At 31.0% G+C, this 14,257-nt stretch overlaps 1 protein-coding gene and 1 long non-coding RNA gene across 2 annotated transcripts; one reads left to right on the plus strand and one right to left on the minus strand.

Moving 5' to 3' along the window:
• Positions 1–3,525: 3,525 nt before the first annotated feature.
• Positions 3,526–4,955, minus strand: LOC133670896 (transcription repressor MYB6-like). Its single transcript, XM_062091494.1, has 3 exons — positions 4,719–4,955; positions 4,506–4,635; positions 3,526–4,272 (listed from the first exon to the last, which is right to left on the minus strand). The coding sequence occupies exons 1-3, from the start codon at positions 4,846–4,848 to the stop codon at positions 3,798–3,800; spliced, it is 735 nt and encodes a 244-aa protein (XP_061947478.1). The 5' UTR covers positions 4,849–4,955; the 3' UTR covers positions 3,526–3,797.
• Positions 4,956–12,219: 7,264 nt separating this feature from the next.
• On the plus strand, positions 12,220–13,313 carry LOC133670456 (uncharacterized). Its single transcript, XR_009834091.1, has 2 exons — positions 12,220–12,319; positions 12,412–13,313. It is a non-coding gene; the product is annotated as an uncharacterized LOC133670456 (long non-coding RNA).
• Positions 13,314–14,257: the final 944 nt, after the last annotated feature.

The following is a 14,257-nucleotide window of genomic DNA, read 5'->3' on the forward strand; positions in this document are numbered from 1 at the left end:
TGGCAGGTTGGTTGAGTTAACCTGAGTAGATTTATTTTTTTTTCTCAATTTTCTTTTATTCTTTTTAATTTCATCATTTTGCATTAAATTATTTACCATTGAGCTTTGTTTTTTTTTCCTTCTCTTATTGTTTTGTTATTTCGAGAGCCTATTAGTCAAGCTAACCCGGGTTAATTTGTATTTTCTTTCTCAATGACTTTTTATTTCACTGTAGACTTTTTTGCTAGGTCCATTTGAACGTCTATTTTTTTTTTATCCTAGTCTCATGTCGGAAGTGGCGAGTTAAATAAGTCAACCCGGATTGACTCAGAGTTGATTTTCTCAATTTTTTATGAGTTTTTGTTTTTATTTTCATCATTTTGCATTAACTTATTTGTCATTGAGCTTTGTCATTTTTTCACTTTTTTCTGTTTCGTTATTTCGAGAGAGGGTTGGTAATGTTAACTCAGGTTTTTTTTTTTTGTTTTTTATTGAGTTTTGGTCTTTTTTACTAGGTTCTTCTTTTAAAATTATAATTTTTTTTTATCCCGATCTCATATTATGATTTGTGGGTTCGCCAAGTTAGCCCAAGTTAACTTGGGTTTTCTTCTTCAACGCTATATTTTTTTATTTTTTTTCATCTTTAACATTAGGTTATTAAGTCTTGAACTTTATATTTTATTTGCATTTTTTCTATGGGTTGTTTTGGTCTCATATCTCGGATCATGTTTTAGTAAATTTAACCCAATTTGTCTTGGATTATTGTCACATGAATATCTTTCTTTAGAGTTGGAAAAAATTTGGCTTGGCCTATAAAGTAGCATGGGCCACCTATCTTTTTCATGATTAAGCTCGAACAACGAGGCCACCCCTCTCCTTCTCCCTCTTCTCTCTCCATCTCTTTTGCTCTCCTTCTCTCTCACACATATTTGCTCACTTTCCCTTTCTCTCTCTCTTACCTTACTTTCTCTCTCCTATTTTCTCTTATACCTTTGTTCTCACCTGGACAAGACACAGTACCTCAATATATTTTTATTCCAAAGATATTTATATTGCATCACTAAGTACATATTAGATTTTTCTATGTAAAATAGACAACACTTTTCTTGCTAGTGAATATTTTCTACCCATATCTAGCACCGCTAATCACCAATTTTTTTTACCAATAGCAGAACAAACACCATTATCAATAATGGGCAACAACCTCTCCACCAATGATATAATATCACTCTTCATGATCTATGAGTTACTTGTAACTCCACGCACCAAGATACCGATACATGTAACATCACTATCCACATTTTATAATATAAGTTGACGTGATCAATGTTTATAAATACCTTGGTTACTAGGCAAACAAGTAGAAAAATAGATAATGCAAGTTAACTCTTGGCCAAAACAGGCCCATGCTAACACAAGCAATTTCATAAGCAATTCAAACTTCACACACAAAACAGATCATAACTATATTTGCTACTATTTTCTATTTCATGTATACAATTTCTCCTCATATTGATCCCTTGTTATTGTATTGCTCAGAGGCGAAGTAATAAGTAGGGATGACAAGATTTGAACCCGTGACATTTTGTACCCAAAACAAACGCGCTACCAAGCTGCGCTACATCCCTTTCAATTGGTCTACAATGTCATTGTAGAGAATCCCTGTCTTGTTTTCCACATACTTATTTCATTTCATTTTCTCCATTGAGATACATAACTTATCTTGCCATTTCTTCTTCTTTTTTTTTTGTCTCATATCATATAACATATAATACATATAATAATAAACTTATATACATATGAAAAAAAAAATTAGAAAACCCGCCGTAAATTTCGTGAATGCCCAGACGGAAAGAGACGTATTTTGTTCTTTTAAGAAAAGAAGAGGAAAATCTTATCTATCAAATTATTGTACATTTCTCAATTTGAATTAAGAAATAATGGGCAACAACCTCTCCACCAATGATATAATATCACTCTTCATGATCTATGAGTTACTTGTAACTCCACGCATCAAGATACCGATACATGTAACATCACTATCCACATTTTATAATATAAGTTGACGTGATCAATGTTTATAAATACCTTGGTTACTAGGCAAACAAGTAGAAAAATAGATAATGCAAGTTAACTCTTGGCCAAAATAGGCCGATGCTAACACAAGCAATTTCATAAGCAATTCAAACTTCACACACAAAACAGATCATAACTATATTTGCTACTATTTTCTATTTCATGTATACAATTTCTCCTCATATATTTATTGGCACAAAAGAGTTTTTTTGTTCCGACAGAAAACTTAATTTGTAGGAAAAATCAAGTTTAGAGAGAAAAGCCTAATTACATAGCCTAGAACATAGACCCCATTTGGAATTAAGGTTGAACTTGCTTTTCATCAAATTTTGAATTTTTTTTGCTTCAAATTAATTATTTTTTAGTGTTTTTGGATCGTTTTGATGTGCTGATATAAAAAAAAATTAAATGAAAATTTTTTTTTAATGCATTTCCAAGTAAAAAAATACTTAAAAAAATAATCTCTACCACATTCTTAAATTATAATCAGGGAAAAATCTTTATTGTCTAAAGTTGTCACTAATTTATCAGGTTTCATTTTAATCTTAGGAATCATTTCCGGGCTGGGAAATGCCATTTTCAATGGGCTAAGTGATAAAATATGGCCATCTGCTTGTTAGTTATCAAATTCCCCTTCCCAAATTGGTCAATCCACATCCCAATATTTTATACAAAATCTTTCAATCCACTTTTAAACACCTTTTAAATTTTAGATATTAGATAATATGCATGGATAAGTACTCATATACATACATATATACACACACACACACACACACACACACACACACACATATATATATATATATATATATATATATATATATATATATATATATATATATATATATATATAAAATCATATCTAAGTACACATGCAAACAGTTACCATAATTATCACTCTACAATCCAATTAGTCTGGCCATTGTCTAATACGTTATGAAATTCCTCTTGTCATTAATGTCGCGACTTGAAATGTACCCATCAGCTAGCTCCTCCGTCAACCTTCCAAGCTTGGTAATATTAATTATCTGGGTGGTAGCCTAGTGGTAAGTGCTTGAGATCAAGAGGTTTGCTCCTTCTGTGGTCTCAGGTTCGAGCTCTAGGTTGCTCATATGATGGCCACTGGAGGCTTACATGGTCGTTAACTTCAGGGCCCGTGGGATTAGTCGAGGTGCGCGCAAGCTGGCCCGGACACCTACGTTAAACTAAAAAAAATATTAATTATCTGGGAAAACGTAAAATGAGTTCCCTCAGGGCACACATTATAAACATTGAAATTTGAAAATCCTATTAATTACAACATTGCCTATCCATAGATTACCAGTAGTTGGATCAAAGATCCATTGGCCATAAATAAATTAGAAATTAAATCTTAATGTAATATGTACTCTGATCATACAAGTTATTAATAATTAGACTATCATCCTAGCCATGTGTACACACATGAAGAAGCTGAAACCTAGTTAATTTATTTAATCAGGAGCTAGATTAATTAGCCATCCATTCTCCCTTTTCTTAATTATTGCTTAAATGCAACAGAAGTAGGTTACATTAAATTAATCTCTAACTATTCAGCAATGAAGGTGGTAATAATTATCGACAAAATAATTCTCCTTCTAGTTAACTAGCTAGGAAAAAAAAAAAAAAACCTAGCTGGTAACATCTTAGCTGATTTAATTTCCAAGAACATCAGGCAGCTAACTGAATTCACTGCATGCCATGGCTGGCAAGGAATTGCCTCATCTAAAAAGAATTAGAGTCGGCAAGGATGTTGGCTCGCTCTCAACTTGGCAAGTTTTGCCCCAATTGCAATTTTGTTGCTCGTTTCCAAAACTGGTCTTATGACCAGGAGAAGCTGGAGCTGCAATGGTGAGATCAAGATTAATGTTCGAGGAACCAGAAGTAGCAACTTGCTGTTTCTCCAAAGATTTATAATCATCTTCAAGACAACTGGCTGTGTCAGAAACCCTATCATTGTCATCATTTGATGATTTCTCTGGTTTGCTTGTGGTAATAGTATTCTTAGACCCCGTAGTAGTTGATGTAGCAAGAACAGGAGCAGGCTCAGTTTGAGGACGAGGAAGAATTTGGTTCAACCGATGATTATTTGGGTCTATTCCCATGTTTATCAGCTTTTTCTTTAAATGGGAGTTCCAATAGTTCTTCACCTCATTATCAGTCCTTCCTGGTAATCTTCCTGCTATCAATGACCACCTACAGCACCACACAAATTAACACCGTTAATTCTTGAGCATATTATGCTTCTTAAACATAAGTACATTAAGTTGTTTGCATCTAGCCATAAAAGGAATCGATCGCTCACATCCTCGACCATCAGACCAACCCCCTGAAAGGTCAATATATATGCCATGGATGTGTTTGTGAGATCATATGTGAATGATGCCCTCTGGGCCTATGTTTTTCCTTTATTTAGAGAGAGATCGTACCTATTTCCAAGGAGGGCATGTAGCTTGATAATGAGGTCCTCTTCATCCTGGCCAAAGTTACCACGTTTTATGTCTGGCCTAAGATAGTTTATCCATCTTAGCCTGCAACTTTTGCCACAGCGGTGCAAACCTGATGAGAAGAATTACACAAATTTCTTCAGCATGTATATATAGATAGATTGAATATTGCTAACACATATAACATATATATACCTGCAGCCATAGGAAGAGATCGCCAACAACCTTCACCATGAGTTTTAATATAATCAATGAGCTTCTGATCTTCTTGCGCGGACCAAGCTCCTTTGTTATTTCCTTGTTTATCACAGCAAGGTTTTCTCATAGCTCTGGTACTCTCCCTTCACCGACTCCAAGAATTGTAGCAGGAGAGATCGAGAGAGGCAAGGACAAATTGGGAAAGAGTGAAACAAGGAGTCGAGTCGACGGCAGGGGAGATATGCATTTATAGAAGTAGTTGAAAAGGAAGGGTGTGAAGCGCTTGGAAGGTTGACTTGGACAGTTGGACTGGTGGTTTTGAGGTGAGTTAGAGATATAAGAATGTCCTACAGTTAAGAGTGGATAAGCTACTACCTTTGACGCTCTTGTTGCTTGCCGTTAAGTACCTATCACTTTCTTTCCTTGTGTAATTTTTGGTAACGTGAATAATAAACTATTTTATTTTACTATAAAAAATTAATTTTTAATGGCATTTGTTCGAAAAAATTGATAAATTAAATTTTATAATAGATATTTATTATAATATTTATATTTTATAATTGACATTATTATATATTTTTTGTGACATTTTTCTTAATTTTAATATATAGTGATTGTTATATATTTTTACTTATATTGTATATAAAAAACACATTTGTTTAAGTGCCAGTGGCAATTGAAATAAATGCTTTTATATTCAATGTTTATAGATTTTTATCATAATTGTTAGTAAAATTCATAGTTACATAACAATGTCTCCTACAGTAATCCAACCAAAGATTCAAGTCAGAAATTGGGTTAAACAATGACTAATACAATTTTTTATTGATATTTATACTCATAATCTATCGACTTAAAACTTATTGACAGGCTCATGGACAAAAATAATCTATTGGATAAACTCTCGTTGGTGATTTATGGTCATAATAATTTTACAAATGGATTTATAAATGGACAAAGCACGCCAAAATAATTTTTACCCGCTTCATTCCGTCAGTATTTTCATCGATGAATATAACATCATTGATAAAAAAAAATCATATGTCATTCCATCAATGATTATTTTTCATTTGTTGGTATAACCTTTGATGAATTTGACATATAAATATCAAACAAACTGTTTGTTATTCTGTCAGTGAGTAAACAATGACAGTAGTATTTATAGTAATTTTTTTTTCAACTCTCTGTAATATACCGACGGTCTAAGTTTGTTGGTAACCCTGTTAGTAATAATTTTTAAATATATATTTTTAAATTAAATAAACTTTTTGAATTTTTTAAAAAAGAAAATAGAATTTTAATTATAATGCATATGTAATACCTAACCTCTCGAATAGATACATTCATTTATATAAGACTAAGTCTCCAAATTTTACCTCAAACTATAGATGTATGGGTTGATGCTCTATTGAGTCGAAGAACAATGAATGTAATATCATCTCAAGTTTTGCACAGTGTCTAGACAATATTCATTTCAAGCTTCTCTATAAGTTGTGTCTATAAATTGTTGGAGTATATATCTATAAAAAAGTAAATAATCTCCATGAGTGCATCTCATATCCTATTTGACAATAAATCTCGGTAAGTTAGTTAAATGAGTGTTTTCATAAATACGGGACAATCATGACTCTTCATTCCATATAATTTGCAATTCTTCAAATTCACTAACTTTGATATGTTTGAAACATGTCTATTAAAAAAACATAGACTCTTAAGATATTGGTAGACAAATAACTATGTATTTTTGCATAAAACAAAGCTGGTTTTGGACTTTGCAACCCGTGATTCATCATAAATCAACTTCATATTTTTATAGTGATAAAACAAAGATATATTCATTTTAGCGTTGATATTGTCTTTTGTCTTCCCTTTCACGTCCCTAACCATGTTAAAAATATTTTAAACACGTTCTTTTCAATGTACATGATATCAAAGTTATGGTGGAGAAGATTAGTCTTCCAATAAGAAAGCTCCTAGAAAATACTTTGCTTTATTTAATTATGAGTTAAACCAAAACTAAGAAACTTCTGCTCACCGGAATGAAAACCAAATATAATATCTTCGTACTTTGATACCATGTCATACAATTCTTCACTTGATAATAGTAGTTGTGCAACATCTTTTTCAACTTTAGTAACAAAGAAGTCCTTTATATTCTTTCTGTACTTATAATCTGATGATAAGAACCACTTGTGACAATCACAAAAATATATTTTACCACCATTTGTTAACGTGAAGACCTTTTTTTATTTTCTATACAGTATGAATATGCTAGTTTTCTAGGCGTGTTCCAACTAGAAATCATTTCATACACAATAAAATCATTGATAATCCACATCAAAGCTACTTTCATATGAAAATTATGTTTTCTCGATGCGTAATTTGTTAAAGCCCTGGATGATTATAATTGTTTCAACTCATCAATCAAAAAATAAAAATAAATATCTATATTCTGACAGAGATTATTAAGATTAGGTATGACCGTAGATAAAAACATGAACTTCGATCTCATACACATTTTTGGTGATAAGTTGTAAAATATGAGTATCATCGACTAAAAAAAATAAGGAGCTGCAAATGACCTGAATGGATTGAATTTTTCTATGTATATCCCAAGATACATATTTCTTGATTTCATGAAAAACTAAGGATGTATCTTATTAAAATATTTTCAAGCTTCACCATCAGAAGGGTGCATCATCACTCTATCTACCACATTATGTGAATGATGTCATGTCATGTACTTAACAGTTTTTGGTGACATGAATAACATTTGCAGTCCAAAATAATATTGTTTTAAAAAATTAAAAATTAAATCATATCTCACTTGAGATTTGCATGAGTTAATATGTCAAATTAATTGAGTTTGATCTTATCAAGTATCACCAAGTTCAATATAAAACTCAGGTCAAGTTAGATCGAGTTTAATAACATTGATAAAATTCATATAGATATCTTTCAATTTATATAAATGTTAGAAATTTGGCTACATAATTATATCAATCCAAAATGATATTGTTTTAAAAAAGTCAAATCATATCTCACTTGAGATTTGACCTGGTTATGAGTTGACTTGTTAAATCAATTGGGTATAATTTGATCAAGTTTCACCTGGTTTAATATAAAACCAAAGTCAAGTCAGATCGAGTTTAATAATATTGATAAAACTCATACAAATTTCTTTCAATTTATATAAATGTCATTAATTATATTTATAATAAAGATAAACAGCATTACAATTTAAGAATGATAATCACAATTAACTTTTAGTGTTGCATTGAATTGTTAATGTAGTGTAAATGTTATAGAATTAACTTAAATGGTGATATATATTATATGGATATAGATTTGCTTATACATGTGTGTGTATAGTGCCATGTGTAATCAAATACATGCATGTAACAAAATTTATAGGTGATGACAAATCAGTCATCCATAGTTATGAGTACAAGTTTTTATATTTTTTGAGAAATTATGAATTTAATCGAAAGTCAAAACCCTAGTACATGCAAGAAACAAAAAAAAAATCCAAAGTGAAAGTCTTCATGTGCTGCCAGCTATGTCATTGAGATGCATTCCAAACAGTACCACTAGCTAGTTATTCTAATTAGGCACCGTTTGGAATTCTCAAAAAAATTTAATTTTTTAAAAAATTTAATTTAATTTATTAAAAATTAATTTATTTTATGTTTTGAATAATTTTAATATGCTGATTTTAAAAATAATTTTTTTAAAATAAAAAAAATATCATTTTAATATATTTCAATACAAAAAACATTTTAAAAAATAATCACAGGTAACATTTTAAAAAGTAATCACAATCATACTTTCACAACTCACTCGTACCCTTAATTTTGTATTTAATTAACTAAATGAATATAGTATACAATACATATGATTCTGGTTTGATTATGATCCAAATATGTTCCTCTGATTATTAATTGAATAGGTTTAAGTTGAGTTTATTTACTCTGTATTCTAATTAGTGTTGTATACTTATTAATTATTATTATTAAGGAAATCAAGAGTTTTTTTAATACCAAGAATTCCGTGCACATCTTTAATTCTAAATTACGTGGGCCACCAAAAAAACCTCAATGCTGGAGGAGACTTTTGCCATTAAAATTTCAAGGAAATCATTGCCCATTCACGAAACATGAGTTTTGAAAGGATATTTCATAAGTTTAATTCAAAGTTTCATATTTAAAATTATTGGATGAGATTTCGCTGTGTTTGCTGAGAAAACCAGGTTTGGTGAATGGTAATAAAGAAAAACTTTCAAACTGAGGAAGCATGAATGCTAACTAAGTTATAAATTCTTTTGGCTTCGTTGTTTCTTTACTTTCTCGGAAATAAAAATGAAGATAGTGGGATAAAGGAGGCTTGTCTTTGTGTATTTTTTTTATTTTAAAAGTATAGAATTTATTTCAAAATTGTTCTTTCAAAAGGTTTATTTTATGTTTTATTTTTTTCTTCAATCAAACATAGTTATATCTTTTTAGTATTTATCCCAATGAAGTCATGAAAAAATTTCATGCAAAAATTAGGTTTTTTACAAGCTTTGATCTTGGGACAAAACATGAGGACTTGAATATGGGCTTAGTATGTGGGCCTGATTATTCTCGAAAAATAAATCCCTCAGTAAAATAGAGGATTTTTTGATACCTAAATCAGCAAGTGTATAAGAGAAATAGTATGCAAGAAAATTAAAATGTACAAAAGTGTTGAATTCAAGAAAAAATGTGACTTGTTGTGTTTACCTGATGACCTAATTTATTTATAGATCTTAGTTACCTCAGCTCACTTCAATATATAAAGAGTTAAACATTAATGAAAATATTGGTTTTTACTATTAGTTGTTGTGTGATGGCTCTCTATTGGTGGAGAGATTGATGATTATTAGTGATATGTTGGCTTAAAAATAACTATTAATCTAGAATAAAGGTGTTTGATTTACATAAAACATGATGCATTCTCCATTGAAACCATTGGTTAAAAATGAGACACCAACCCTACATAAGATTGTGTACTTTCAAAGAATCTATCATGAAAGCATTGAAAGAAAATATTCAAGGTACGTTACAATAAATAGAAATGTTTTAGTTGTTAGTCAAACCCAAATAATTTTTTCAGGATTCAAAATTTAAAGAAAAGGGGACGAGAAAGTTTGTTTGAGCTACCAACCCAAACAAACTACTAATCTATTTTTTTAAAAAAATGTGTATTATCATGTCTTTTCTATTTTGAAATACTAACTAAACTCAAATAAATCTAAGGGAATGAACTCAAATTTAAATGGTAAAGTGTCTATCCAAATCCCAAGTCTTAACCACTAGCTAGACTATTAGATCATGAATTCATCTCCTTCTTCTTCTTTCTAACTTGAACTTGAATCCATAAGCAAAAGGTTATGATTTCCTAAATGAAATTACGCTCATTTTTTGTGTTCAACGTTTTTTTTTTTTGGCTATACAAAATGAGAGGCAAGAAGGCTGCCCCAAACTTCAGCCGCTATTCTTTCAGCTTTCGTAGACTAAGTTGCTTAATTTCAAGCAAAAATATGTTGCCAGGTACTAAATTTGTTCAACAGATCATTGATATTGCCCATGGCACAGGACTTTTAATAAGAGATTAATTGACTCGAAGGTATACGAGAGCTTTTAGGCATGGACAGTTACATGAGTCAAATAGTCAAGCTAAAGCTGTAAAAAAGAAAGGCAAGAAAAGCTAACAACGCATAGATTTCAAGCATAAGGAAGCAAAGTTAAATCACTTACTGTGTGTTAATAACAAAACAAAAAAATATTAAACTCAAAAATTTCATTTTCAGTTTTCTAAAAATGATTAAACTAAAAATACTAATAAATTATTATAAAAAATTTATGTTATTAACTCAAAAAAGTTCTTTATATTAAACTAAAAATTAAAAAAAATACTAATTTTAATAGCTAAATATAAAAAAGTTATAAACTAAATATAAAATATAAAATAATAATTTTAATCTTTGCATTGTTAAAAAGAATTTGTATATATTAAAAAATACATTTTCCTTGAAAAATAGTAGAAAAATTATATTGAAAAAATACGGAGAATCTCTAAAATATATTTTTCAAATAGAAAAACTAGATTTTTTTGTCTTTCAGTTGTCGGAACGGAGAAATGTTATATTTGAACAGACGTTATAGTTTTAACTCCCTTTTTTTTTTTTTTTACTTTAATTCCTAGAAAAGTAGAGTATTGCTTCCCTTTTTAACAGCCCCTTGTTTGAGCCCCTTGTTTGGGCTCCTCACGAGTGAAATATCATATAATCCAATTATTATTATTATTATTTTGACCCCATTCTGAGTAAAGCTAATGCAACAAACAAGAGCTGCAGAATGCTTAGAAAAACACAGAGAGAGAAAGAGAGAGAGCGCAGTGCAGAACATCCCACATCTAGCAGGTGAAAATGTTGAATAAGATATTGCTGTACGGACCACTAACGATCCACAGAAGGGAAGCCAAGTCCACCTGAAAACTATACAACCACCAACTTGTAAACTTGCTGCTGCCTCCTCCAGATTTTCCCTACTTAACTCAACAGGACAAATAAATATGAAAATATATAATGTTTCCATATATTTATTGCTTAAAATTAGAAGATATACAATATGCTGTCAAATTAATAGTTGAAGAAAACACATTGCATGTTGGAAGAGGAGATAGTGCAGGATGAGCTGCAGAGAAGGGTTAAATTAAAGTTAAATACCACGAAGTTTCACCGTGAATTTTTCCTTTTTTCTGTATTCACTTTCTGTTCTTGTCTTTCAAATAATATTTTATGGTTTGACCTCTATAAGCACCATGCATCACTTTTAGAACTTCATGCATAATGTTGGCACATGGTAGACAAGAGTATGGACTGGTAGGTTTATATGGAAATTTTACCATCTAACAGTCATGCATGCAATGGATGCTTGTACTACAATAGCTCTTGCATATGATCAAGAACGGCTGACTCAGCCTTTCGTGTTGACAGCAAACGGTCCTGCCAAGTTAGACAGATTCAGCGTTGATATTTCATAACTGGTATTCAAGAACCCTCCATCACATGCCTAAACTACAAAATCATGTAAGCTCAGCTTAGATACAGTAAACATTGAAGTCAAGGAGATAACACAGCATGGATGCACATATTTAGCCTTTGGAACTTTCATTAGCAAATTGATAACCTTGAAATTTGACCAGCAGTTGGCTGTCCAACAGTCCAATATATTTGTTTTATCCTTGAGAAAGTTCATTAGTTGTTGCTTTTCCGATGACTGTGCTAGAATTAACAATAATCTAGCTCACAACTCCGAGGAGCCCAACTGTTTTCTTGGACATTGATTGACTGATGTTTATTCATTATCCTACCTGTAAAAGAGCTAACCATCTCAGTTTTCTAGTTTTACATTTCTGAAAAACAGTTATTATTTTTTTGACTGCGAGATTACTATCGATTACAAAGTCTATAAATACAGCAATCTGCTTGCAAAGCAGGTGAGGGCTCTTGGGATTCAAATCTTGTCCTTGCCGTCTTATGAATATAAAGAAGCGGTTAGAAGATGAGAGGAACGGTTAGTAGGACAAATTCAAACATTGTTTTATTGTGAAATCTCCTTGCGACTTTTTCTTTAGTTTGTTCACCTGCTCAGCTTTATACTTACAGATGTCAACAACTATTGGTTGGTTCTGCTACCAAGCTACTAGGAGGGTTTTGATATTTTGATCACGGGACATGCTTTTGATGATCATACATGAAATAATTAGGGACTTTTGACAAGAATGTTTTGAGTTCAGAAATTATTTAGAAATTTATAATAATTAGGGATTTCCTACAAGAATTTTTATAAGAGTTCAAGGTGAATCTCGATGTTGTTATTATTCATGTATGAAGATTTTAGCTTCATCACAGTTCATTCAGAAAAGTAAGTAATTTAATTATGAGGTCTTTTTAGATGTTTATGGGGATGATGGCAGGTGCCTAACGTTCCAAAAATATGTGTTGAATGAAACATTTTAGCATAATACATGCCAATCATGGTTCGCATTATCTATATGGACAGGGGTGAGTACTGAAGGTGAGCATGCTGATGCAGCTAGCTCAAGAGTTTTTTCATTGGCGGAAAATAGTTCAAGCAGGTAGTACGTGAATGTCGAAAGATTCTTGCATGTGACTTCACTGGTAATATCAGAGACAATAGCAATTCCTAATTATAGCTCATCAATAGCCTCCTTCACTGTATCAACTAGCTAGCCACGTACGGGTATTCTAATAGGAGCATGAAGGCCACTCTTGAAGATGTGGGTCTGATCCACGGTTGCCTGACTCAGATAATTTTGGAAGAATGTGATGTGCACATAAAGTGTGGAATTTGCTTCTATTGTGTGTTTGGGGCTCGAATTTTGATTTTTTTGTTTGTTTTAAATTAGTTTTTTTTTGTTTTTTTAATCAATTCTTCTTGTTTTAAATTAGTCTGTGGCCCAAAGTCTTATCCATTCTTCTTCTTGTTGTTGTTTCCCTGTATATATCATTCCATGTAGAAACCGTACGTATGCATTCTTGTCTCTTGAGACCACTTAAGTTACTAAAGCAACGATTCTCATGACTGTCTTCTCATGGTGACACTAAGACAGTCCGGAGTAGAACATCTTATTATTATTCTTTTGTATAATTATTTTTATTGTATGATTATTATTTTTTGTGTTTTAAGGATTTTTTTAAAAGAATCCAATGTGGAATTTAATAAAAATGAATATAATATCTGATTTGATTCGAATGTTAGTTGAATCAAGTTGAAATTTTATCACATTGTTATCAAAGCTTGATTACGAAAAGCCAACTAATTTTTGTTTTCACACCAAGCTTAGACCCGGAAAATATAGTTTTGGGATTTTCTTTACTTTATTAATTTGTTATTTTCTATTTAAATAATTAGGATATTGGATTTAATTACAACTTTACTAATTATAATATCTTTAATTTGTTGTATTTAAATAGCCTTGTGTAAGTAATTATTTTTCAAAAAAACATTTATATTTAAAATAAACAACTTTCAAAATATATTAGAGTTTTCTCCCCTGTTAAATTGCTCGAGAAACCAAATTTTTTTCTCTATAGTTAGAACAATGAAACTTTTAAAAAAATTAAAAAAAAAAAAACATTATTCAAGCTGAACGTGCATCCCAATTCACCAGCAAGTTTGTGATAGGAATGGTGGTTTTAGGCGTTTAGGTGAATGATGGGACTTTCCTACTGTTAGATTGGATAAGGGATGCCTTTCATTTTGAGTCGCCTGTTTACCGGTAAGTAGACATCTCTATCCTTGCCGATGTAGTTTTAAGCCTGCCGGTGAGCAATATTCAATTTTTTATCTACTAAACAAAAGCATAGTGGAGCTGGTAGGTATATATTGTATTGCGTTTGCATTAGGTTGAGCCCACCAAATAAATTATTTTTGCCCCTAATTTTTTCTTCTTAAAATAATTTTTAATATTTTTTTACGGGGTTTTGG

This window comes from Populus nigra, chromosome 13 (assembly GCF_951802175.1).
Source record: "Populus nigra chromosome 13, ddPopNigr1.1, whole genome shotgun sequence".
Lineage (NCBI taxonomy): Eukaryota > Viridiplantae > Streptophyta > Magnoliopsida > Malpighiales > Salicaceae > Populus > Populus nigra.

Bases quoted from the DNA above. Each gene is read 5' to 3' on its own strand.
- LOC133670896 (XM_062091494.1), bottom strand. From the start codon at position 4,848: ATGAGAAAACCTTGCTGTGATAAACAAGGAAATAACAAAGGAGCTTGG. The intron at 4,636-4,718 runs GTATATATATGT...TCTTCTCATCAG, and splicing joins ATCTCTTCCTATGGCTGCAG to GTTTGCACCGCTGTGGCAAA. The intron at 4,273-4,505 runs GTACGATCTCTC...GTGGTGCTGTAG, and splicing joins CATGCCCTCCTTGGAAATAG to GTGGTCATTGATAGCAGGAA.